The 23,499-nt window shown below is 40.3% G+C and overlaps 1 protein-coding gene across 2 annotated transcripts in view; it reads right to left on the bottom strand.

Annotated features, from left to right (window-relative positions):
- MCPH1 (microcephalin 1) overlaps nucleotides 1-23,499 on the bottom strand; it is a 270,061-nt gene that overhangs the window by 157,650 nt on the left and 88,912 nt on the right. For both annotated transcript variants that reach the window (XM_039219166.1, XM_039219168.1), the window contains exons 11-12: nucleotides 10,547-10,584; nucleotides 8,075-8,237 (exon numbers count right to left, since the gene is read on the bottom strand). In XM_039219166.1, coding sequence (XP_039075097.1) covers nucleotides 8,075-8,237; nucleotides 10,547-10,584 — 201 coding nt within the window. The remainder of the gene's footprint in view (nucleotides 1-8,074; nucleotides 8,238-10,546; nucleotides 10,585-23,499) is intronic.

Raw genomic sequence — 23,499 nt, 5'->3', positions numbered from 1 at the left:
TACAACTGATTTGGCTTTAAAACTCTGCATCAGGTCTTGTTCCTAAGCTGTTCAGAATCAACAGGTTTTGACCTGGATACAGGCTGAATCACTCCACAACTCCTCTGGCATGTCTTTGAAAAGGACGGAGCTGTATGCCACTGGAGCCAGAAGGAAGAAGCGGTGGCCACAGGGCCCTCCACAACCTTTCACTGAACACAAAGAACTACAGGTAAGTCGAGAGAAGGGAGGAAACACCAAATAAACCAGAGGCAGAAGACAGGGTATCTAAAGGATTCACACAGCACTATTATGCTTAAACACAGCATAACAAAAAAGCTGTGGTCTACAGGGATACTTTGGTCAAATCAATTTATTTTTCTGTTGTGTTACTTCCTGTCTCCCACGAATAGGAAACAGAGCAACTCCTGACACGGTTTTCTATTTCTCTGTATCTGCCAGACAATTCAGTCATGAAGCAGGAAAAGCACAAGTTATTCTCTTTGCTGAAAACAGCGGGGCGAACAATGGAACTACTAACTGCTGTAAACACGTAGAAATTGCCAACACGGCTTAAAAAAAATTTTTTTAATAAAAATTCGAACTGAATTTTGTTTTAAAATCACCATAATTCTTTTTGATATGACTAACTGGGCCACATACAACCATCTAATTTTAAAGAACTGCTAGAATGCTCCTTTACAAGCAATTTCCAGAGATTACCACACAAACCCTAAAATAAAAACATTCTCAGTAATGTTTTTCTTGGAGGCAAGCTTATACAGCTAGCCAAAAAGAATATTTTAAGAATCCCCCAAATTGCACTGGGGACAAGGAAAAAAGGAGGGGGACCACAGAGAGAGAGAGAGAGAGACAGTCCTTTACACAGAGACAATGTAGTCCTTGAAGTGTATCATATAGACGGTTCAAATCTTGACCCTAAAAGAAACTGCATCCTGAGGAATGAATATCTCAAGTCATACACAAGTTGCAGATGAATGTTACATGGCATATTGAGCTTTAGAAATTATGTGGGTTGGCTTCAATAATGACAATGTAGCTATCCTCTCTCAAAATTGTGTATCATGCATGAGTTTGAGCCCCATGTTGGGCATAAAGATTACTTTAAAAAAAGTTTGTCATGTTTGTGCAATTGCAGTTTTTAGTATATATTTTTAAATGTTTATTTTTGAGAGAGAGAGAGAGAGAGAGAGGAGAGAGAGACAGAACGCACAAGTTGGAGAGGGAGACACAGAATCTGAAGCTCCAGGCTCCAAGCTGTCAACGCAGAGCCCAACATAGGACTCAAACTCACAAGTTGTGAGATCATGACCTGTGCTGAAGTCGTATGCTCAACTGATTGAGCTACCCTAGTGTCCCTGTGTGATTGCTGTTTTTAGGAAATTAAAGGAGGGAGGTCATGCAAGAAGTAATTACCTTTGTCTTATTTAAGTGACATAAACAGGGGAAAACATTTGGTTCATTTCTTTTTTTTCTTAAGAGCACAAGTCAGCAAGAACCTATTAAAATCAATGAACACGCAATGCCAACTAGAGGAAACATTTCCCCACTCATCCCCAGTGTGTCACGAATACACAAATAGGCATTTTACTTTCAGCCACAGTAGATCTGGTCCTTTTCAATTTCCCAGGAATTGGTACTTCTCACAAGTAATGAAGTGTTTAGGCATCACTGGTAAAGCAATGCCTGGAGCTGTTTTCACAGAAAGATACAAATGCCAAAACTATCACTCTTAAAATCTGAAAGTGATCACTTGAAGCATTTGTGCCCTGATGGTTTTGGAGAAGGCTGAAATGTATGCAAAAATCAGCACTATGGTGGCTTTTACATAGGTGGGGGTTCCAATTACACTGAAATTCCACCAGATACGCAAGGATACCCTTCTTAGGTCCCTCAAACTCCTACGTGCCCGCAGTGCTCATGACCCTTCACGGAAGTTCCTGGGTGGTAACGAGGATGGGCTGAACTGTCCACAGCAAAGTTATCACCGGTCAAGAGAAAAAGCATCTTTTAAACTATAGGGTTAATGCAGCCTTTCTGTGGACAAAACTTGTGACATAGATGGTAACTGACCAATAACTCTTTTTGGGAAGGTGATGCACCATCACTTCTGAGGTAAGGCTGACATTTATTAAGTTCTTACTTTCTGCCAGCCACTGCTGTGAGCACAGTACGTGTTTAACTCTCAGCTTTCACATGATCGTGGAGGGACGTGCTGTCCACCGCTCCATCTCACAAACCGGGAGGCTAGCGTGGTGAGAAGGACTTCTGATCCTGGAACCCAGGCAGTTCAACTGGGTCTATTCCCGCTATGTGTGGGGATGGGGGGGGGGGGGTCAACTTTCAGTCTCTGCAATCTCCAGATCTGAGGCTGGCCATGTAGCTTGGCGCTGAACTTTCCTGTACTCAATTATCTTCCTCTTGCTTCATGTTATCATCCTATGAACTGTGAAAACATCAGAGGCCTGGATCTTGTGTTACAGTTTTGTGGGTCTTCTATTTCAAAATAGTCTCAATGTACATGTACTGCCAATTTGGACATTGTAAATGATGATGGTAATACAATGGAAATACTTGGGGGACCTCCAAACAGAACACATGTGTATGTATTTACCTATGTGTGTGGATGTGTATTTTCAGTGTAGTTATTTAAACAGTGAGTCGACCTGCATGGGTATTCTCTCTGCATAACTATTTGTTGATTTCAGTCTTTCTGGTAGAAGGTAAGATAAAATACATGGACCTGTCAGAAGTCGTATCTTAGACTTAGAAGTAACAGTGGCTTAATCAGTGGCTTAGTATGGTGAAAATAATAGTAAACCTTCAGGCCACTGCTATACCACTATTTAAAATCACTATACTAACATATACAGTGTGTTATTTAAACATATTAATTGGGGGTGCCTGGGTGGCTCAGTCAGCTAAGCATCCAACTTCAGCTCAGGTCATGATCTTGCGGTTCATGAGTTTGAGCCCAACACTGGGCTTTGTGCTGACAGCTCAGAGCCTGGAGCCTGCTTTGGATTCTGTGTCTCCCTCTCTCTCTCTGCCTCTCTCTGGCTCATGCTCTGTCTCTCAAAAATAAACACAAAAAAATTTTTTTTAAATTAATTGAATGTTTTCATGCACTATCTTGCTAGCTGGACAACTCGGAGGAAGGCTCTCAGGGTTCAGTACTGTTACAGCTCTGTCTCAGTCCTGCCTTTGCTCTGGTCTTGGAGGTCCACATAGCTGGCCCTCTCTCTCCAAGTTTACTCTGCCAGCATCACTCAGTAAGCATGAAGGAACATGCACAGCTTCAAAACAGTCAGAGACCCAGGACGATCTATTTTATTCTTCATTTTTTTCTTAATGTTCTCTATTTCTCAATTGTCCTTCTTGTTTATAATCAACAAAGCCAGCTCTGAAGACAAGAAGTCCTAAATGAATGTACTGGCAGAGCTGGTTCCTCTGGACGCTCTACGGGAGAATGTGGCCCAAGAGTCCCTTGGCAGCTGGATCCCCGTGGCATTCTGTGGCTGGTAGATACATCACTCTAAGCTCTGCCTCTTCACATGGCCATCCACCCTCTGCGTCTTTCTAAGCCTTCTTATCTATCCTTACATAATTCAAACCAATTAGAAGTCAGCAACCTGGGGGTACAAGGAAGTGTGGAATATGATGCTTCTGGAATTAACGCATTTGCACTTGTGGGATTCCAGAATGATGCTCTCCTCAAAGCTGTCTACAGATGAGCCCCAGAATCTGAGAATATGTTACCTTCCACGGTGAAAGGGGCATGACAGATCCAATGAAGTTAGGGACTTGGAGATGGGGAGTTATTCTGGATTATCCAGGTTGGCCCCATGAGACCACGAGTCCTTTTAAGTCAAAGACAGAGGCAACAAGTCAGAGGAGGGGTGACAACAGAAACAGAAAAAAGAAGGATGTGACTGCTGGAAGAAGGGGCCACAAGCCAAGGAATGCATGCAGCCTTTAAAACTGGAAAATGCAGGAAACAAGACTCTCCCCTAGAGATTCCAGAAGGAATGCAGCCCTGACAACATCTTGACTTGAGCCCAGTGAAGCCTACTTTGGACTTCTGACCTCCAAAACCATAAGAGAATAAATCTGTGCTGTTTTTAAGCCAATACATTTCTGGTAATTTGCTACAGCAGCCACAGGAATCTAATACTGTACCATGGACCCTTTAGAAGAAGAAATTGCTCAAGGTGATGCCACCCTGTGCATATCTAAGAGAATTGCTTCCAGCCTGGCTGGTTGATGATTTGGCAAGGGTCCATGGGTGACTTGTGCACTCCTCGTGCCACCATCACTTTGAACCCAATGAGTGGGAGCCAAAGGGAGCAGAGGCCATTGCATCAGACTAGCAGGGTCCGGCTTGCTAGGTTCACAGTTCAGGTGGCACCTGGTGTGGGACAGAATGTGCCGTCTTGGCCATGTCTTGTCTTGGCACTGCTTTCTCTTACAGGCTTCATGACACCTTTCTTGGTGCACAGGATGAAAAGGAATCCCACCCTAATGTGTTCCTCTTAAATCACAAAGGATCGTTGTTAAACCATCAAGTCAACAACCCCAGTAGTCTCCCCTAACTCCTTCCCCTCACGATCTGCAGCCTATCCATGAGAATGCCCCTGAACCCCGACCTCCCGGTATTGTCCAAATCAGAGTGTGTCGCCACCCAGTCCAAGCTGTGGTTTTCTCTCACTGGGATACTGAGGCAACAGTATTCCTTCTCCCCACAGTGAGCTCTCCATGCAGCAGACACCATCTTTTGAACAACACAGGTCAGAGTATCTTGCTCCCTGGACAGAAACTTTCTGATAGCTCATCATGACACAAGGAATATAATGCAAGCCCTTCACCATGGCCAAGCTGTCTTCAACATCTGGCTGTCTTGTCTCATCTTCTACTACTTTTCCTCTTGGTGAACCACAACTGAGCCTTCTTATTATTCCTCAAACACACTGTTGCTGCCTTCAAGGCTCTGCCCCATTGTAACACTTCAGAGGTGAGATCTGGAGGGCTGACTTTGTAGGAACTGTCTGGCAATGCCAACAGCCCGAAACCTGGAGGCCTGGGATCCTGTGGGAGAAGGGGATACATCTGGTGGAGGTGGCGCTCGGGACAGCCCCATGGAGGGGAGCAGAGAGGACCATTGCACCCTGAAGCCAGCTGGTTCACCAGAAGGCAGCCCACAAGGCCAGAGATTCACCCACTTTGTGGTGGGTACCACTGTTGTCTTTTATTACTGAGCGCTATTCTGCTGTATAGAAGGATGGTTTGTTCATCTATCACCCGCTGGGGGACTCCTGTGTTGTTGCCAGATTTTCGTGATGATGAACAAAGCTGCTACAAATATTCAGGTACAGATTCTTGCCTGAGCATCAACTTTGTTTCCCCAGGGCAAATACCTAGAAACAGGGTTGCTGACTGACCTGGTGAATATACATTTAACTTCACATCAAACTTCCCAACTACTTTCCAGAATGGCAGTACCACCTTCCTCCCTCACCAGCAGTGTACAAGGGCCCAGGTGCCCTGCATCTTTGCGGGAGGATCTGTCAACATATTCTATTATTTAGCCACTTTATTAAATGTTTGCTGGGACCTCACTGTGGTTGCAAATTATATTTCTCTAATGATATTGAGCATCTTTTCACCTGCATATTTCTGGTAAAATGTTCAAATAATGCTTGTGGGGGCGCACCTGGGTGGCTCAGTTGGTTAAGCGGTTGACCCTTGGTTTTGGCTTAGGTCATGATCACATGGGTTCATGACATCGAGCCAACTGTCAGGCTCTGCACTGACAGCCCAGAGCCTGCTTGGAATTCTCTCTCTCCCTCTCTCTCTGGCCTTCCTCTGCTTGTGCACACTCTCTTTCAAAATAAATACATAAAAGATTTTTTTTGAAAATGCTTTAGGCTATTTCTTTGTTTGGGTTGTTTCTTATTTTTGAGATTTCAGAGTTCTTTATATAGTTTTGATTAAGTCTTTTGTCAGGTGAGATGTGAAAATGTTTTATATTGGCTTCCTTATGTTTTCCACAGAGTATAAGTTTTTACATTTGATGAAGTATCATTTATCACTTTTCCTTTTACATATCATGTTGCATTTGAGAACTCTCTGCCTAAATCTGGGTCATGAAGATTTTTATCCTAATTCTAAACTATACATATATAGTTTAATGTGTATACACACACACACACACACACACATTCATATACACACACACACACACACCTACACAATCAGTTTGTCTATATTTTCAGAGAATTCTTTTGAAATTTTACTGGGAATGTGTTAAATCTGTAGATTGTTTTGGGGAAGTGTCTTCCAATCCATGAACATAGTATGTCTCTCCATTAATTAGTTCTTTGATTGTTTTAAACCCGTGTTTTATAGTTTTTGGCATACAGACCCTGTTAGATTTACATTTGATTTATCTCAATGTTCACCCTCTATGACTACATCTTTATATCCTGATAATATGCTCTAAGAGGTTTTTTTGTAGATTTCTTGGGATTGTCTACATGGACAATCAGAGTGTCTATGAAGAGACACAGTACCATTTCTTCCACTCTAATATAAATGTCTTTTATTTCATTTTCTTTCCTTACTGCACTTGTACTTCATTCATTCACTCATGTGACCAAGTGGCCCAGTTCTGCCTGAGCACTGGAAGTTCACCAAATAACATGTTCTACTTCCTGCCTTCCTAACATGTAGTGGTTAATCCCACATATAGTAACCATATGTTAAATTTGCATCTGGCTCTGTTTCTATGTATGATTAGCGGAAGAGTATTGGCAGTACACCAAGCAGAAACACGGAGGCACCCAGGGAGTTGGTCTTTACGCATGGCAACAGTAAATGCTGCTTCTCATGTCTGACCTCTCTGCTCAGAGTCCCAGAAGAATAGGTCTGGTACAAAATCAAGCACAGATGTATATCCTCATAAATGATAAGGAACATTTCTTTCTTCTGAGACATGAGGGAAGGAAGAGCTGACTGATAAAGATAGAGAAACATTATGAAGTGAGGAAAAGAAGGCAGGGTATTCATTCTTGGAAGCTGGAGTTATAAATGATATTTCTTAAGGTAGTCACCAACTATCACCAAGGCAAACAGTGCTTTGGGTGGGGGGAGGTAGAATTTCAAACTTTTCCACTTCATGACTTTAAGCACTAATGTCACAGATGCCTTGAACCAGAAAGCTGCAGGGTTAAGTCGTGACACAGGAAAACGACCAGAGCCGTTGTTAAAAAATCCATCTATAGCTTGTTTGTGTATTACAGTTCTACTGGTTTAAATTAACACAGTATTAACATAACACATTGTTTGGAGGAGGAGGAAGGAGCGTGGATGTGTAGCAGATGCAAGAGAGTAACACCAGTAACAAATGACTGCACTCTCACCAGACCTCAGTGCTTTGGAGTGACCATAGGTTGAAGATCAAAGTAAAAATAGAAAGAGTAACAAACAATCTCAATTTCTACGAATAAAGAAAACAATGATTAAAAAAAAAAACTACCTTTAATGTACAGAAATGTGGGCAAGTAATGTTACAGATAGATATGCGTAAGATAAAACATATCCAAATGGGATTAAATGAACATGTTTCATCCTAAGTAAATCCATCTGTAAAAACAATCACTGAATTCTTTTGGCTTTTTAAACCATCACTAACATAGGTCACATTATTTCTTGGTCAAACACAGAAGAAAGTTCATTTGACTGTGAGAACACGCATTTTGTGTTTTCATTCCGAGCCTGTTCTAATCTTATTTCTGCAGTGGCAGAGGTCTGTATCTGGACGGCCACTCTTGGGCTCTCGGTCCTCACTGTACGTCTGTTCCCAAGGGATCAGCAGTGGCTGAAGGTGGAGAGCCAAAGGGAGAAGGGTTCAAGGACAGAACAGGAACACGGGATTCACTGCTCATAAGAAAGTGTGCAAATTAGCACAGGTACGAATCTAGTGACCTAGTGTCACCGCCATGGGATGACCGCTTCTAACCAAACACCTTCTGTTGTAACACATGCATGTCTGCCATTTGCTCACACTAGGGCTTACCCATTTGTAAGAGAGAACCCAGCAGCCACGGGCAATTCCCAGTAGCACGTTCAGGGTACGCAGCGGCTTGCCGGCCAGCACGTGGGTAGTAGTTTCACACACTTCCTGGGCAAGTGAAAAGCCCTTCAATGTGTTCACAACTTGGATGACGATGTTCTGCATTCTGTTAAACAGGAGAGAAAAAAAAATCAACAAAACGAATACGTTTCTTACATATGAACAATAAGATGATAAGACTGAATCATAATTTTTAAAAACTAGAAAAACTAAAGTTCTACACAGATCTCAACTATGGAACTCATGCTTTAATTTCTTTATAGTTTATCACTTAACATTTGAGGAAATTAAAAAACTTCAGCTCTCAACTACAACTTTCTACTTGAATGGCTGAGAAAACTGCCCAAGGCTGTAAGTAGCTTCCCACGTGCCCACGGGCAGGGACGCCACCAGCATCACAAACCCACCTCCGCTCTTCCCACCACACTTCCTTCTCAGACAGATGCGAACCAATCCACGCATGGTCAGGACCAAGCTTATCACTTGCTGGTTTTATTTGGTATGTAACATTCATTTGAATTCACATATAATTTTGTTTTGTTTTGTTTTTTTCTGAGAATGAGGGAGAAAAGGGACCTTTTCATTACATTATCGGATCAAATCTTAGGGCAAATTTGGCAGAGCCTCCTTATTATTTCAAAGCCTATTGTTGTTTATCTTCTGGTCTGTCATTCCATTAGTGCCTTAAGCACCTTTAGAAAAACATATATTCCTCCCATCTAATTTCCTCACCAAAATGCTCACCATTCTCCCTGTCTTTCCTTTATGACCACCTTTCTAGAGCCTTTGGTCGTGACACATTGTATTCTCCTAGCCCGCCCAGCAAGTTCTGGAAATCCCCAGTGAGATACAAAGGACACAAAGGGCATTCTGAGCCACACTATGACGTACACAGTGAGTTAAGAGATAAATTTCTCTCCTCTCCAAAAATTGTTATGAAGGGAAAGAGGTTGCTCTTGGACATGCTTGTACAGACTGTGTCTAACAGAGCCCCATCTACTTTACAGTGCTTCTGAGTTTTATCTATGGTCATCTCGAGTATGTCAATGTGCAAGACCCATTTCTTTGCATGTGAAATGAAAGGGCTGAAGTGTATCACAGTTTAAATTCTCAGAGATCCCTAGGGCAAAAAAAGATGAATGGGCCAAGGCCCAGGCCATATCACCACTTGGACCAGAGAGTCTGTGCTTACTGGGGCAATGGAAAATACTAAATTTGGGGGAAACACAAAGAAAACAAAAGCAATATAGAAGTGAAATGCTCTAAGCCACATGTTCCCTGGAACCCTTCACTTCTGCATATTGATGATTTTCCTTATTCTGAGTCTGGCAGCGGCTAGCCCTTTGCTGGATGTGTTAATAACAAGTGTCTCTTCTACGCATGGCTTATCAATGTGACATCAGAATGTCTAGGTCTTGCTCTTAACTTCAGACAAGAAGTATACGTGGGGGGAAGAGGGGAATAAAAAAGAATATGGCCTAAATGAAAAGTTTCATTTTCAAAACTTTGATTGAAAAAATAACCATTTACTAATATGTTTTATATTGGGAGCAAAACTACAGACTTTTAAAAATATTCCACCCACCATACTCAATTTTCACTCCCATATTAGACTATTTAAAATGGTCAGTACACTTCATAAGAGATTAGCAAAAATTGTTGAGTGTGCTCTTTTTTTACTAGCTAATGTATGGTGTCTGAACAATCAGTCCTTTTAATTTCATATGCCCTGGGTAGGAAAAGGACCCTGCAATAGAAAGTACTGCAAGCATGCACTTTTTTGCAGGCTACTTTTCATTGAAATGTCCCAGTGTTTTGATGAATGCCTGCAAACCTTAAAACCTATGATTGATACAAAAAATTTAAAAACACATGGTTTTCCCCTTTAGACAGGAATTCAAAAATTTGCTACAAAGAATATGGTGCTGTATTTTTGTTGGAAGTGCTATATACTGTGTTAAATGTTTAAGGAAGATGATAAGAGTGTGCCAAAAAGCTATTAACTCTTTTCACAAAATGTGTAGATAGCAGCTTTAATATTGTGGTAGAGAGCTTCTCACCAAAGTATTTCCTTAAGAACTGTGAGGGGATCAGTAAGCAATGGTCCATTTACTGAACTTTCACAGGGCAAAAGTGGTGGACACACAGAGCCCGTAGATATGAAGCAAGCAAGAAGAACACCCAAACACTGTAATACCTCTTAATGCTATCTAAACAACTCCCAAAGCCTTCAGTGCTGAACTGTTCATAGTCTTTTATTTCCAGGGTTCTGCCTATGCCAATATCAATTATACAGAGTAAGAACAACACAGTGCAAAGCTATGAACTGCATTACAAGCACAGCATCGCAGAACACGAGAGAAAAATCCAAAATTTTACATTGAGTAGAAAGTTATCAAAACAACGAATACTTACTCAGACGGCATGCTTGTCATGACTAATGTTCTTGTTGGCTACAGATTTCAAAAGAGAAGGAACAAAAAACAGTCAGAAATGTAAAAAACATTTTTTCCCACAGAAATTAACTTTAATACGTTTTTTGAAAAGTTACACCACTTAAAAATAAACATTTAAGCATATATCAAAAGAAAAAAAACTTCCTGCGGAGGAAAAAAACGGTGCAAGAGATAGAAAGTCAGTTACTTATCCTCAAACCAATCCAAAATAATCCAGGACATGAGGTAGAACGGGGGGAGAGGGGAATGCTTCCCTCCAGAAGTCCGTTCTACTGGTTAGCTGGCAGGTCTCCAAAGATGCCATCCTGCTTATGGACTCGCAGGGAAGGTGAGGGTAAGAAAGGCATGTTTTACAGGTGGAAGAGCCCGTTTTCCCTGCCTCGGTCGTGCATACACAGTAACTCTTAGGCTCCTGCTGTGGGTAAGTCAAATGCTTTAACCTCTTGCACAGAGGAGCTCAGATAAAGACATTGCTTATTTACGGGTCAGCATCTGCTATTAACTAGAACTGTAAAGGCTTTTTTAAATGAGTTTTTAAATACTTCTTTTATTTGCATAAGAAAAACATACTGACAGCAAAACATATATATGTTATATGCTTTGGAAATCTATTGTTAGAAATATAAATTCCCCTGTAATTCCACCAATAAGAAATGACTACTGTTTAATAATTTGATATATATTCTGCCCAATGTTCTTTCCATGGGAGGGTGTGTATATATGTATTTTAAAAAAATGGACTCACTTTACTCATACATTTTTGTAACTGATATGCTGTATTTCGAATGCAACCCACTGTGTATCATAACCATGAACTAACCATTGTACATTTACTGCGTCTTAAGGGAGCCAGCAAATAAACAGGAAAGGAAAAGGAGGCATTCAGGGGACTCCATGTAGACACACACCAGGGAGTCAAAGGGGCCTGCACTGTGTGGGTGTATCTGGGGAAGGTAGAGGAAGAAGAATGAAGAGATAATCTGGATCACAAAGATTCTCAAAGGAAGAACTCAGAGAGGCGACAGATGTGCAAAGTTAGAGGTGATCGTGATCTCTTTTCAGTTACCCCTGCAGAAGAGTCTACTGTAATTTGCATCTGTTTTGGATACAAGGGAACAACTATACCACGGCTTTGTGGGCAGAGTCTGGAGACTCAGAAGCCTCTCTGGGTGTCTCTGATCACCAAGGGAGATTCTGGCTGGTACCTAATCATGATCTTCAATGTTATCCTTGAATGAAAACTATGCAGGCCCAGTGATGTAATCAGAAAGACTACTTTCTTCTGTAGAACCATCCAAAAGATGCCAGGAGAGTGTCATCTGTGAAAATGATGAAGGGGAAGGGAAAAGGAAAGCCTCCTGACTTCTACAAGGCTAGGCTTCCTCTCCATGGCTTTGCCCTTCTTTGCCTGTACCCATTCTCCAGGCGATCTTTCACACGACCTCATGGCTTTACATACTAGCTGCATGCTGACAGTTCCCAATATCATATTACTAGTACAAACCTATTCCCTGATGCCCAGACTCAAATATTCTACTGCCTAAATGGGAAGGAAGTCCATCTGAAGGTCTAATCAAGATCTCAGATTTAACATGTCCGAAACTAAGATACTGTTTCGGCCAGGCAATAGACAACAAAAATAAAATAAAATAAAAGACATCCAAATTGCAAAAGAAATAAAGCTATCTCTATTCATAAATGAAATAAGCTTCTATGTGAAAAATGCTGAAGAACCAAGAAAAACTGTGAGAACTCATAAATAAATCCAGCAAAGATGCACTATATAAAAAGCTGTGTGCAAAAATCAGTTGTACTTCTGTATATGGATAATGAACACTCAGAAAAAAAATTAGGAAACAATTTCATTTATAATAGCATCCAAAAGAATAAAATACTTGGGAATAAAGTTAGTAAAAGAGACACAAAAAATGTACACTGAAAATTTAAAGAACATTCATGGAAGAAATTTTAACAGGCCTAAATACATGGAAAGATACCCTGTGCTCCTACCCTGGAAGACTATTATAAGATGACAAAACTATCTAAAGTAGGTTTAATGCTTGTAGAAATGGAATAACATCCCAAAATTCATATGGAACTCCAAGAAAATCCAAATAGCCAAAACAATCTGGAAAAAGAAACACCAAGCTGGAAGTCTGACACTTCACAATTTCAAAACTTACTACAAAACTACAGTAATCAAAATTGTATGGTACTGGTGTAAGAAATGATATGAATACAGAATTGATAGCTCAGAAATAAATGTTTAATCTAAGGGCAACTGATTAAAAAAATTATTTTTACTGTTTATTTTTGAGAGAGAGAGAGAGAGACAGAGTGCGAGTGAAGGAGGTGCAGAGAAAGAGAGAGGGTGACACAGAATCCACAGCAGGCTCTAGGCTCTGAGCTGTCAGCACAGAGCCCAACGCAGGGCTCAAACCCATGAACCGTGAAATCGTGACCTGAGCTGAAGTAGAATGCTCAACCAACTGAGCCACACAGGCGCCATTAAGGTCAACTGATTTTTGACAAGTGAGTCAAGACCATTCATATGTAAAGAACAGTCTCTTCAACAAACAGTGCTGTGAGAATCAGATGGCCACATACAAAAGAATGATGTGGGACTTTCACCATATTTTTAAAAAATTTTTTAAATTTATAAGAGAGAGAGAGATACAGAGCACGAGTGCGGGAGACACAGAATCCGAAGCAAGCTCCAGGCCCTGAACTGTCAACACGGGCTCGAACCCAGAGACCATGAGATCATGACCTGAGCTGAGGTCAGACACTCAACCAACTCAGCCACCCAGGCGCCCCTGGACCTTTACCTTATACCACATACAAAAATTAGCTCAAAATGGATCAAAGACCTAAATTTAAGAGCTAAAGCTATAAAAACTCTTAGAAGAAAACAAAGGGGAAATCTTCATAACACTGGATTTGGCAATAGTTCCTGAAATGTGACACCAAAATCACAGGGAAAAAGAAAAAAATAAACTGGACTTCATCAAAATTTAAAACTTTTTTTTTTTTTTTTAATTTCTAGGAGAGAGAGAGAGACAGTGTGAGCAGGGGAAGGTCAGAGAGAGAGGGAGATACAGACTCTGAAATAGGCTCCAGGCTCTGAGCTAGCAGTCAGCACAGAGCCCGACGCGGGGCTCGAACCCGCGAACCGCGAGATCATGACCTAAGCGAAAGTCGGACGCTTAACCGACTAAGCCACCCAGGCGCCCCTAAAATTTAAAACTGTTATGCATCAAAAAAAACAAAACAAAACACTATTAAGAGAATGAAAAGATAACCCACAGATAGGAGGAAATATTTGCCAATCCTGTAGCTGATAAGGGTTTAATATCTAGAATATATAAAGAACTCCTACAACTCAACAAACAAAAGGACAAACAACTCATTTTAAAAATGGGCAAATAACATGAATAGACATTTCTTCCAAAGAAGAAAAGTAAATGGACAATAAGCACATGAACAGATGTTCCACATCGCTAATTAGGGAATTTCAAAATAAAATTTCAGTGAGATTCACCTTCATGCCTACTAGGTTGGCTGCAATTAAAAAACTGTGAAAAATAACAAATGTTGACAAAAAATGATGCCACTGTTGCGGAAAACAGTTTGGTGGTTCTCCAAAAAGTTTATCACAGAATTACCATACAATCAACAAATTCACCTCTAGGTATATACCAAAAAGGACTGAAAACATGGACACAGATGCTTGTGTAAGAATTGTCATTACAGCATTATCACAGTAGCCAAAAGGTGGGAATAGGCTACGTGTTAAACAATAGATGAATGGATAAATTTCATTTGGTGTTACATGCGATGCAATATTATTCAGCCATAAATAGTAATGAAGTTCTGATATATATCATGACTCTTGAAAACATGCTAAGTGAAAAAAGCATAATAAAAAATAAATATAATGTAAAAATAACGTAAAAATAAAATATTGCATGATTCTACTTATATAAAATATGTAGGATAGGTAAATTAGTCGAGTCAGAAAGTAGAATAGAGGTTCCCAGAGGCCAGGGGTGGAAAATGGGAAGTTATTGCTTCATGTGTTCAGAGTTTTATTTTGGAGTGAAGAAAATGCTTTGGAAATAGACCATGATGATGACTGCACAACACTGAACACGACCACTGAGCTGTACACTTAAAAATGGTTAAAATGGCAAATTTTATGTTATATATATTCTCTCACAAAAGAAAACAAGTAAATTATTGATCTTCTCTCCGAAACCCACTCCTTCCACAGCCTTGTTGGCTTAATGCTAATTCTATTCCTGCTCAAGTCAAGAACATTTTCATCATTGCTCACACCCCACATCCAATCCATCAATTTGTCTCATCAACTCAACTGTGCACATGTCCAGAACCTGGCCACTCCTCATCTACCCTATTTGAAATATGCAGTCATCTCACATGGATTACCATGAAAGCTACTTAAATCATCTCCCTGCTAAAATCCCCCAGTAACTAGAACAGTGACTAGCAGACAGTAAGCACTCAAAATACTTGTTTGCTATTTAGTATAAGTGGATGAATACAAAATGGAAAATAAGTAAACACATACTTCATATACATGAATATATGAATATAATCTATTAACCTATTCAATTAATACCACTCAAAAAGAGAAAATCATGGACATGATCCCTATTAAGTGTGAGTGAAGGAAGGTTAAACAGTTAAGTCAATCATAAGCCAAATAGTACCTTTCATCCTCAGCCGAGGGAGAAAAAGTTAGTTGTGTATAAGGAAACGTAAACCCCAGAATAAAAGTCTAAGTGAAAAGAAACAAATACACAGAAGGCAAAAAAAATATATATACATATATGACTTTTAGATGTGTGATACAGAATCTAGAGGATGAAAGGTGCATTCACATGGTCCAGCTACAGAACCTACGAGAGACAAGCTCTCCCTCGGGTACAATGCTAACAAGTGCCATGACAGACAGCACGTGTTCAGGTTGGGGTGACGAGTGGTCCAGGCCTGAAAATACAGCAATGTTAGTATTAACAATTTTGACTTATCTGTTCTTATAAATTAGGTATTAGGAAATATAGCCAATATAATTCCCTTGATTTAAGGAAAGCTTTTAAGGAAGCTCCTTAAAAAACGACATGGATTGGTATCTGCCACTTCTTTAAAGATGAATAACAAAATAAGATGGTTAATGGGTAGAGAAATCTATGATAAAGTGAACATAATTAGTTGTAGAATCAAGGCTGGAGGAAAAAACCTGTGAAATACTTGAAGATGGAACAAAAGATGACTGGGTATCTTCAGCCAACACCTGTCAGTTGTTCAGCACACACCCTTCAGGATAATCTGCTTTTATGGGGCTTATGCCTTTCGTGGTCTGTGAGCTATTTTACAACTCTATTAGTTGCAGAAAATTAATAGTGATGCAAATAATTCTCATCTACAGAAATGCCAAGTCCCTCCAGTGGGCATTCAACGGACTTCCCTATCCCACTCTGTTAACAAAGCCATGTCTGCACTACTTCTGGTCCATTAGCAAGTCTGCTCTGTGGATTCCCCTTTGAAGAGGATAAAACAACTTTCCTGTCTCATCATAAATTAATGAGTTAAATAAAATCTTCAACACATTTTCTATTAGTGAGAAAGTTACGATGTACCTTTAAAATGGTATCTTTTCAGTTATGAAGGCTTTCCACCAAGATGCCTTCAGATTCATCTGACAGAAGTAGCCAATTTTCATCACCAGGGAACACTCCACAGGCAGCTTTAGTCCAGAAACATCTATTATTGGCTTCCAGAGCTGAATGCCAAGTGGCAATAGAACTTTGCTGACTCTCTGTTTCTCTAATTTCAATTTTCCTCTCTACTAGCTCTTGTTTTGTTTTATTTCATTAAGGGAAGTATTATTCTCCATTAGTGGAAGCAATGCTTAGGAATTTGGTTTTATGGTCTGACTACTTAGTGTTCTATGTAAATTAATGAATGGATTATAGAGATTTATTATTTTTTGGTAAGAGACCGTAGAGGACTGGGTTTATTAGTCTTTTTTTTTAATTCTTTTTTCTTCCCTGCTTGCTTACTTGCCCATTTTAGAGCTAAAAATCAATTAAGACTTTCATGCCCACAAGGAAGGAGAACAGATAGCTCTTTGATATCTAGACTGATTTTAGTATTTCTGTCTTTATTCTTGACCAGTGGCTGAAATTATAACTCAAATGTTTTTAGAATTGAAATTCATACAGTTAATATGTTTGGAAATTAATATTAGTTTAATAAAATTTTCACTTAATGAAAACAGTTATGTCTTATCTCAATTATCCATGTTAAGTATAATATAAATATATATTTTATGCTACTTGAGTTTATTTTTCCTAGACTCAGACAGGTTTACTGGTCAGATAAAGTAAGATTATTCCTACATAATGTTTAAGATTATAAAAACTGTAAATCTATGACAAATCATTATTCTAACAAGCTTTTTATATCAACACTAATCATGTTTAGTAATATGTCAGCATGAAGAGAATTTCCAGGTTCTTTAGTGTTAAATTAATTAAACAAGGAGGCCATTAGACTAAGGTGGCTCTAAGGCCTTAGTAACCTTCATAAGCAAACCAGAACAGGAGCCTGCAAATCCCTTAAGGTCAAGCAATCAAAACCTAAGAACAACCTATCCGAAAGAGCCAACTAAGCTTTCCCATAGAAGACAACTACTTAAGCCGATCAAATAATTTTCTTGCTCTGATTCCACCTCTTCTCTGTAAGCATTTCCCCCAGCTCAAGGCAGAGGAGAATCCCTAACCACCACCAGTTGGCAGTACCTGATTAAAATTTTGCTCAAATAAACTCTTAAAATGGATAAGGTGCTTCAGTTTATCTTTTAATATTAGGTAACATAAACCTTGGGCAGATATTAATTTAAAAATTGTTGGAAAGCTCATTAATTTACAAGAGAATACTAAAACACTGATTAGTATATGTAGTTCTAGTTTTTTATGTATTTTTTGCTTATTTTTATATGCCCTACAGAAGCCTTGTCTTTGAGTCGTGCCAATGAACATGTGAAGTAGAATTTAGTAACTTCGGCTAAAAAAATATAATTAATATGAATGGTTAAGGTTACACTAAGAGTAAAGCTGACAGAGGAATACAATTGTGCATGTGTCTGTTTCTCAAAAATAAAAGTTAATTTTATATTTCATAAAGCAGTGGTTTTCAAGTTTTATGGTCTCTGAACTCCTTTATACTATTACATAGTTTATATACTGTGTACTACTGGGATTTACTGAGGAACCAGAAGGGCCTTTGTTTATGTGGATTACGGCTATTGATATTTTACCTCATAGAAATTGAAACTGAAAAGCTTTAAAAATATTTATTGATGCACTTTAAGATAGCAAGAACACATTGCCTGTTAACAGAAATAACATCTCAGTGTTACTATTAAATTTGTTGTGACCACGGGGCGCCTGGGTGGCTCAGTCGGTTGAGCATTCGACTTCAGCTCAGGTCATGAAATCACAGTTTGTGGGTTCCAGCCCCGCGTCGGGCTCTGTGCTGACAGCTCAGAGCCTGGAGCCTGCTTCGGATTCTGTGTCTCCCTCCCTCTCTCTGATCCTCCCCTACTCACGCTGTCTCTGTCTCTCTCTCTCTCTCAGAAATAAATAAAACATTAAAAAAAAATTGTTGTGACCACATGAATACAACTCTGTGCTTCAATAAAGTGTGAGTCTGCCACACAATAGTAAAGGCATACTGAAGAACAAAACTTGGAAATTTCACTTAACTTGCTTTAGTTTATAGTACTTGAGTCTGATGGAAAGCCCAAAATGTGTTAAAATTTTAGTCAATTGTACCTGATGTTGATGGGCTCCTGTGATAAAGAAAAAATAAAGTTTGCTCACGTAGGTTACGGTCTGTGCTTATTTTTTAAATATTTTCTTATCACTTTGATTAAATAATTTATCTGGTATTGTTTCTCAGGCACTCATGATCCTACCGTAAGGATCTGTGTGAACCTTGTCTGATAACTTTTTTTATTTTTGCCTTGGATCCTAAATATATAAAAATAAAACTTTAAGGATATCATTTACACCTAAAACAGTCCTGGAGATTTCTCAAACAATTTCTGGAAATCAAGAAAATATGTTTTTCACTTATAAGAGAAGTGTGGGATAATTAGGCTTATTGTGTCACCACTGTAAAGGTCCATGTGAAATCACAATGGTCACTCAGCCTGTCTAGGTGAATATTTAATAGGTACAATGTTATACATATAAATATTTCAGAAATCATAGGCTTTCGGGAAATCCTTGATATTGGTTATTGACCTTATTGTCCATAATGTTTATACCTTCAGGGAAAACACTGGCCAGATGCTTGCTTGTGTTGAGTTTTCCTCTAGTTAGGGTGTTCCAGTCTCTTCTATGCTGCTATTAGATAACACTACAGTGTTACAATTTCAGATATTAAATTGTTAATTCGGTGAGGGTCTTGTTTCTGTAATTTAAATCTAGCATCTTGTAGGCCAATGGTTTAAAAATTTTTTTTAATATTTATTCATTTTTGAGAGGCAGAGAGAGAGCAGTGGAGACAGAGAGAGAGAGGGAGACACAGAATCCAAAGCAAGCTCCAGGCCCTGAGCTGTCAGCACAGAGTCCAATGCGGAGCTCCAACTCAAGAACCGTGAGAACATGACCTGAGCTGAAGTCGGACGCTTAACCGACTGAGCCACCCAGGCGCCTCTTGGCCAACGGCTTTCAACTGGGGATGCACATCACACTTATCTAGAATATATTGTTTTAAGGAAAATATAGATGTCCAGGACCTAATTCAGGCTTACTAAATCTCTTGATAATTCTGACATGTTCTTAGTATATTTATTGTGCTTCAAATCTGAAGATTTGTTTCCTCCATAATTAATGTTGACCCTTTTGAGACAGGGACACTGAAGGGCTCCATTAAAAAAAACTGCATTTTCCTCCTTTTGATGCTTCTCTTCCTGCTGGGACCTGCACCCCACTTTACCCATGCTTCCTAATGCACGGAGTGTGCGCCCTCCTCATGAGGGACAAGGAGCGAACGGTGTCTCTAGGACAGAAGACATGGAAGAAGGACCAGGTGAGGGTACAGGAGAAGCCCTCATACGTGCATCCGGACCGTGGGCGCTAGACAGCTCGGTGCCAAGACCCCTGCTCCGAGGAAGAACTGACTTATGAAGGGCACTTTGTTCTAACCGGTTCCTGGATGTCTGAGAGGGCACTTACCGCGGACCAGCATCCTCGATAAAACCCCCAGACTTCAAGCAAGGACGAGACCCTCTCCCCTTTCCTTCTCTGAGTCTCCCAGACGCTGTGTCTGCACCTGCACGCCCTCTACCCCTGGTCAAGTCTGCTCTCAGCTTCTGCTGTCCCGCGTTTGGCTTCTATCCTGTGTACAGTCGGGGACCCTCCTGGCTGGTCCTGTGGGACCCCCTCTGGGTCCTGAGACCCAGCCTGCCTGTATCACTTTTACAAATAAATGCTTTTTAATATTTTTTAAAGCAGAGTTAATGCTTACTGACTTCTATGAAAATTGGTTTAGTTGCTTTCCTTCAAGAAATTTTGCTTAATTTTTTTGGGTAATCATTCTATTATTTTATTTTGCTAGCCATAAAGCAACCAAATTTCCCTGTCAGTTACATTACTCTTAAATCACATCAGACCCTTCACATTTGAAAATTATAAGTAACAACTCAACACCAGCCATTTTAAGGCTACAGATAGTTTTGTTTTCCTCTGACACTCACTGAATGGCTCTGTAATAAGTTAGTGGAAGAGCCTGGGACCCCAACAGGACTCAGAACCCCACGGAAAAGGAAGACACCAAGTGATTCAACTACTGACACCTCACAGAATAAATAGGCTTCTCGTGACATTGCTTAGACAGCTCTCAGACTAGACCATTGGGTTAGTCAGGATTTCAGACCTCCGTGTGGTCGGCAGCAGACAGTGTTTAAGAGTTGAACTCAACCTCTCACAGAACTAACTACCCAGGACTAAATGAATGGATGAGGGAAATTTAGTGTGCTTGTGGTCTTGGAATATTGTTGATTCTGCTTTAATGTCTTATTTTATGAATAAAGAAGCCCTTTCCCTTCCTTCTTAAGCTATCTGTAATTCAGAGGAATGTAGTAGACAATTCTTTTGTAAACTGAAATAAAATCATACCTGATTTTCAAAGATTGCCTCAAAATGTGGAATCTTTTACTAAGACCCTTTGCTTTCCATCGCAGTATAGATTTCTGTATAGTTTTAGAATGTTTTCCATCCTACCAGAATGTAAGTGGAAAACCTGATTATGAATCCAGGCCTTGCCCAGAATGTCACATTTGAGAAAGGGGCTCAGTCGGGTCCAGCTAGCCTCTGTGCAGGAGCTAAGGCCAGCTTTACTTCAAGAGTCAAGGCCCACAAAGTCCTCCTGGGCAAGCTGCTCTGGTTCCTGGTACCAGGCTGAGAGTCCCAGCCTCACAGATGCTGGGGGAAGTCACTTCCTGAATGAAATAGCACCTTAGGATGTCTTTAGACCTCAAGAAAAGAAATCCACCTGAACTTATGGGTACTGTGGATAAAACCTGGTAGAGAGTTGTTAGGCTTGGGATTTAACCTTGGGATAGCAAATAACAGAGGGAAACAACCAATATGAAATCACCCATGAAAATGTTCAACAGAAGTTAATTTCATTTGTTCAGTGTAATGTGACTTCAGAAAGCACCTCCTGGAAGGCCCACGAACACTCCTGCTGCCACTGTGTAAATACTGGTTGAGGTCAGGGGCGCCCGAGTGGCTTGTTCAGTTAAGCTTCCAACTCTCGGTTTCGGCTCAGGTTGTGATCTCACGGTTTGGTTTGTGAGACTGATCCCTGCATCCAGATCTGCACTGACAGTGTGAAGCCTACTTAGGATTCTTTTCTTGCTCTTTCTCTTTCTGCCCTCTCACAGCCTGTGCACACTTTCTAACTCAAAATAAATAACATACTTAAAAAATGTTCATAATATATTTTTAAAAGTATTATTCTGGTTCCTATATTTTAACTGGCAAGGCACGTAGAACCCATAGGAAAACAACTCAGATCAAGGTACTTTAGGTCTTTCTTGTTCTGTGGAGCTGAAAACTTCCATATATATATGAAAGCCAAGGTATTTTTCAAGTTCTTGGAAGGCTACTACCAGAAAATCCACAAAATGTCTTTTAAGAATCTATTATGCAAAAATAATGGGTGAGGTACAAGAAATAGGATCTGCTGCAAGTAGAACGGAGACTGGAACTTAGGCGCTCTTTCTGCATTTCCCTTGTCACTGTCTCCATACCTAACGGGCTTACCCCATGAGGGTGTCTAAGACGTGAGATAATGAAGTACTTGCAGAGTGGGCGCACGATTAATACTTCTGTTGAAAGTAAATATTAATGCTAGCAGTTTTGTAAATTATAACCTTCACAGTATGTTAATTTCATGAGAATACAAATCATGTCTCAACTCAGTCATTTACTTATGTAACCTTTGCTACATGCCCCATTTCACCAATGGTAATCAAAGCCGGGAAAATAAAGGCCGGCCACTGCATTCTCCTCCATGATGGTAACCTGATGTTCCACCAACCTGCACCACCCCACTTCCCCATCACGAAACTGATAAGGAAGGTGATATTCTCGGTGTACAAATCTAATGAGAATCAGTAAGCCTTGCTTCCCATTATTGTAAGAGACCAAAAAAGACCAGCTAACATTTGTTAGAACCAACCAGATTCAGTGCTGAAAAATTATGAAACAATTGTTTACAAATGAGACCCGCATTTACCTGTCCTGTAAGATGCATCCCTACTCTATTAAAAGTTGATTCCGCAGGACAAAGTTGAACTTCACCTGTGCCCCAGAACATAGAGCATAGGTTAAAAAACCTTCCCACCCTTTCGTGTTCTGAAACCAGCGCAACACAAAGGACCACCCTTGTCTCTCACGCGACCAGACAGGGCTGTCGAAAAGACGACCACAGGCCCAAAGCAGCATCACTTGAGCGAGGCCAAATCACCAAACCACATTAACACCCAATCTAACTGCAGTTTCAACCTCCCCCAGAAATGCAGTGTTAACCATCAGTCAGGACTTTTCTAATCGGCATGGGTGAGGTCATCAGCCAGTGAGCCTTCTCCCTACCCACAGGGAGAGAAGGTAACCTGCGAAGACCCCTGCTCCTCCCTTTATGGGAAGGTGATCTTGCCTGAAGCAATAGTTTCTTCTGTTTTACCCTTAACTTCTTTGTCCTACACTCATTATAAAAACTTTCTATTTTGTATAGCTCCTTGGTGGCTCCCGACTTCTTGCCAGATTCATGAAAGCCCATCAGATCTTCAAATCTACTCAGCAACTTTTTTTTTTTTTTAAATGATTGCTTATTTTAGAGAGAGAGAGAGAGTCGCAGCATGAGTGGGGGCAGGGCAGAGAAAAAGGAAGACACAGAATCCCAAGCAGGCTCCAGGCTCTGAACCTTCGGCAAAGAACCCAACATGGGGCTTGAACTCATGGACTGCGAGATCATGACCTGAGCCGAAGTGAGATGCCCAACCAACTGAGCCACCACGTGCCCCAGCAATTTTATTTTTTAACTGGATGTACCACCATGCCTCCTCAGAGACTCAGATAAGGCCATCACCGTCCTCATCGTGATGACCATAATACTTGCTAATGGCTCCCTAGGTGACCTGCCCCTTTAAAGCCCTGGACCCCCTCCTCTCCTTGGTGACATTCTCATTAATGCAGATAGTCCCTATAACAACAGTCTGAATACAAAGATCTTTTTTAATGTTTATTGAGAGAGAGAGAACAAACCCCAAGTGGCTCCACACTGTCAGCACAGAGCCCAAGATGGGGA

The sequence above is a fragment of the Hyaena hyaena genome, unplaced genomic scaffold, assembly GCF_003009895.1.
Source record: "Hyaena hyaena isolate Hyena2069 unplaced genomic scaffold, ASM300989v1 scaffold_796, whole genome shotgun sequence".
In the NCBI taxonomy this organism is placed as follows: Eukaryota; Metazoa; Chordata; class Mammalia; order Carnivora; family Hyaenidae; genus Hyaena; species Hyaena hyaena.
This window is presented reverse-complemented; position numbering and strand designations above follow the sequence as displayed.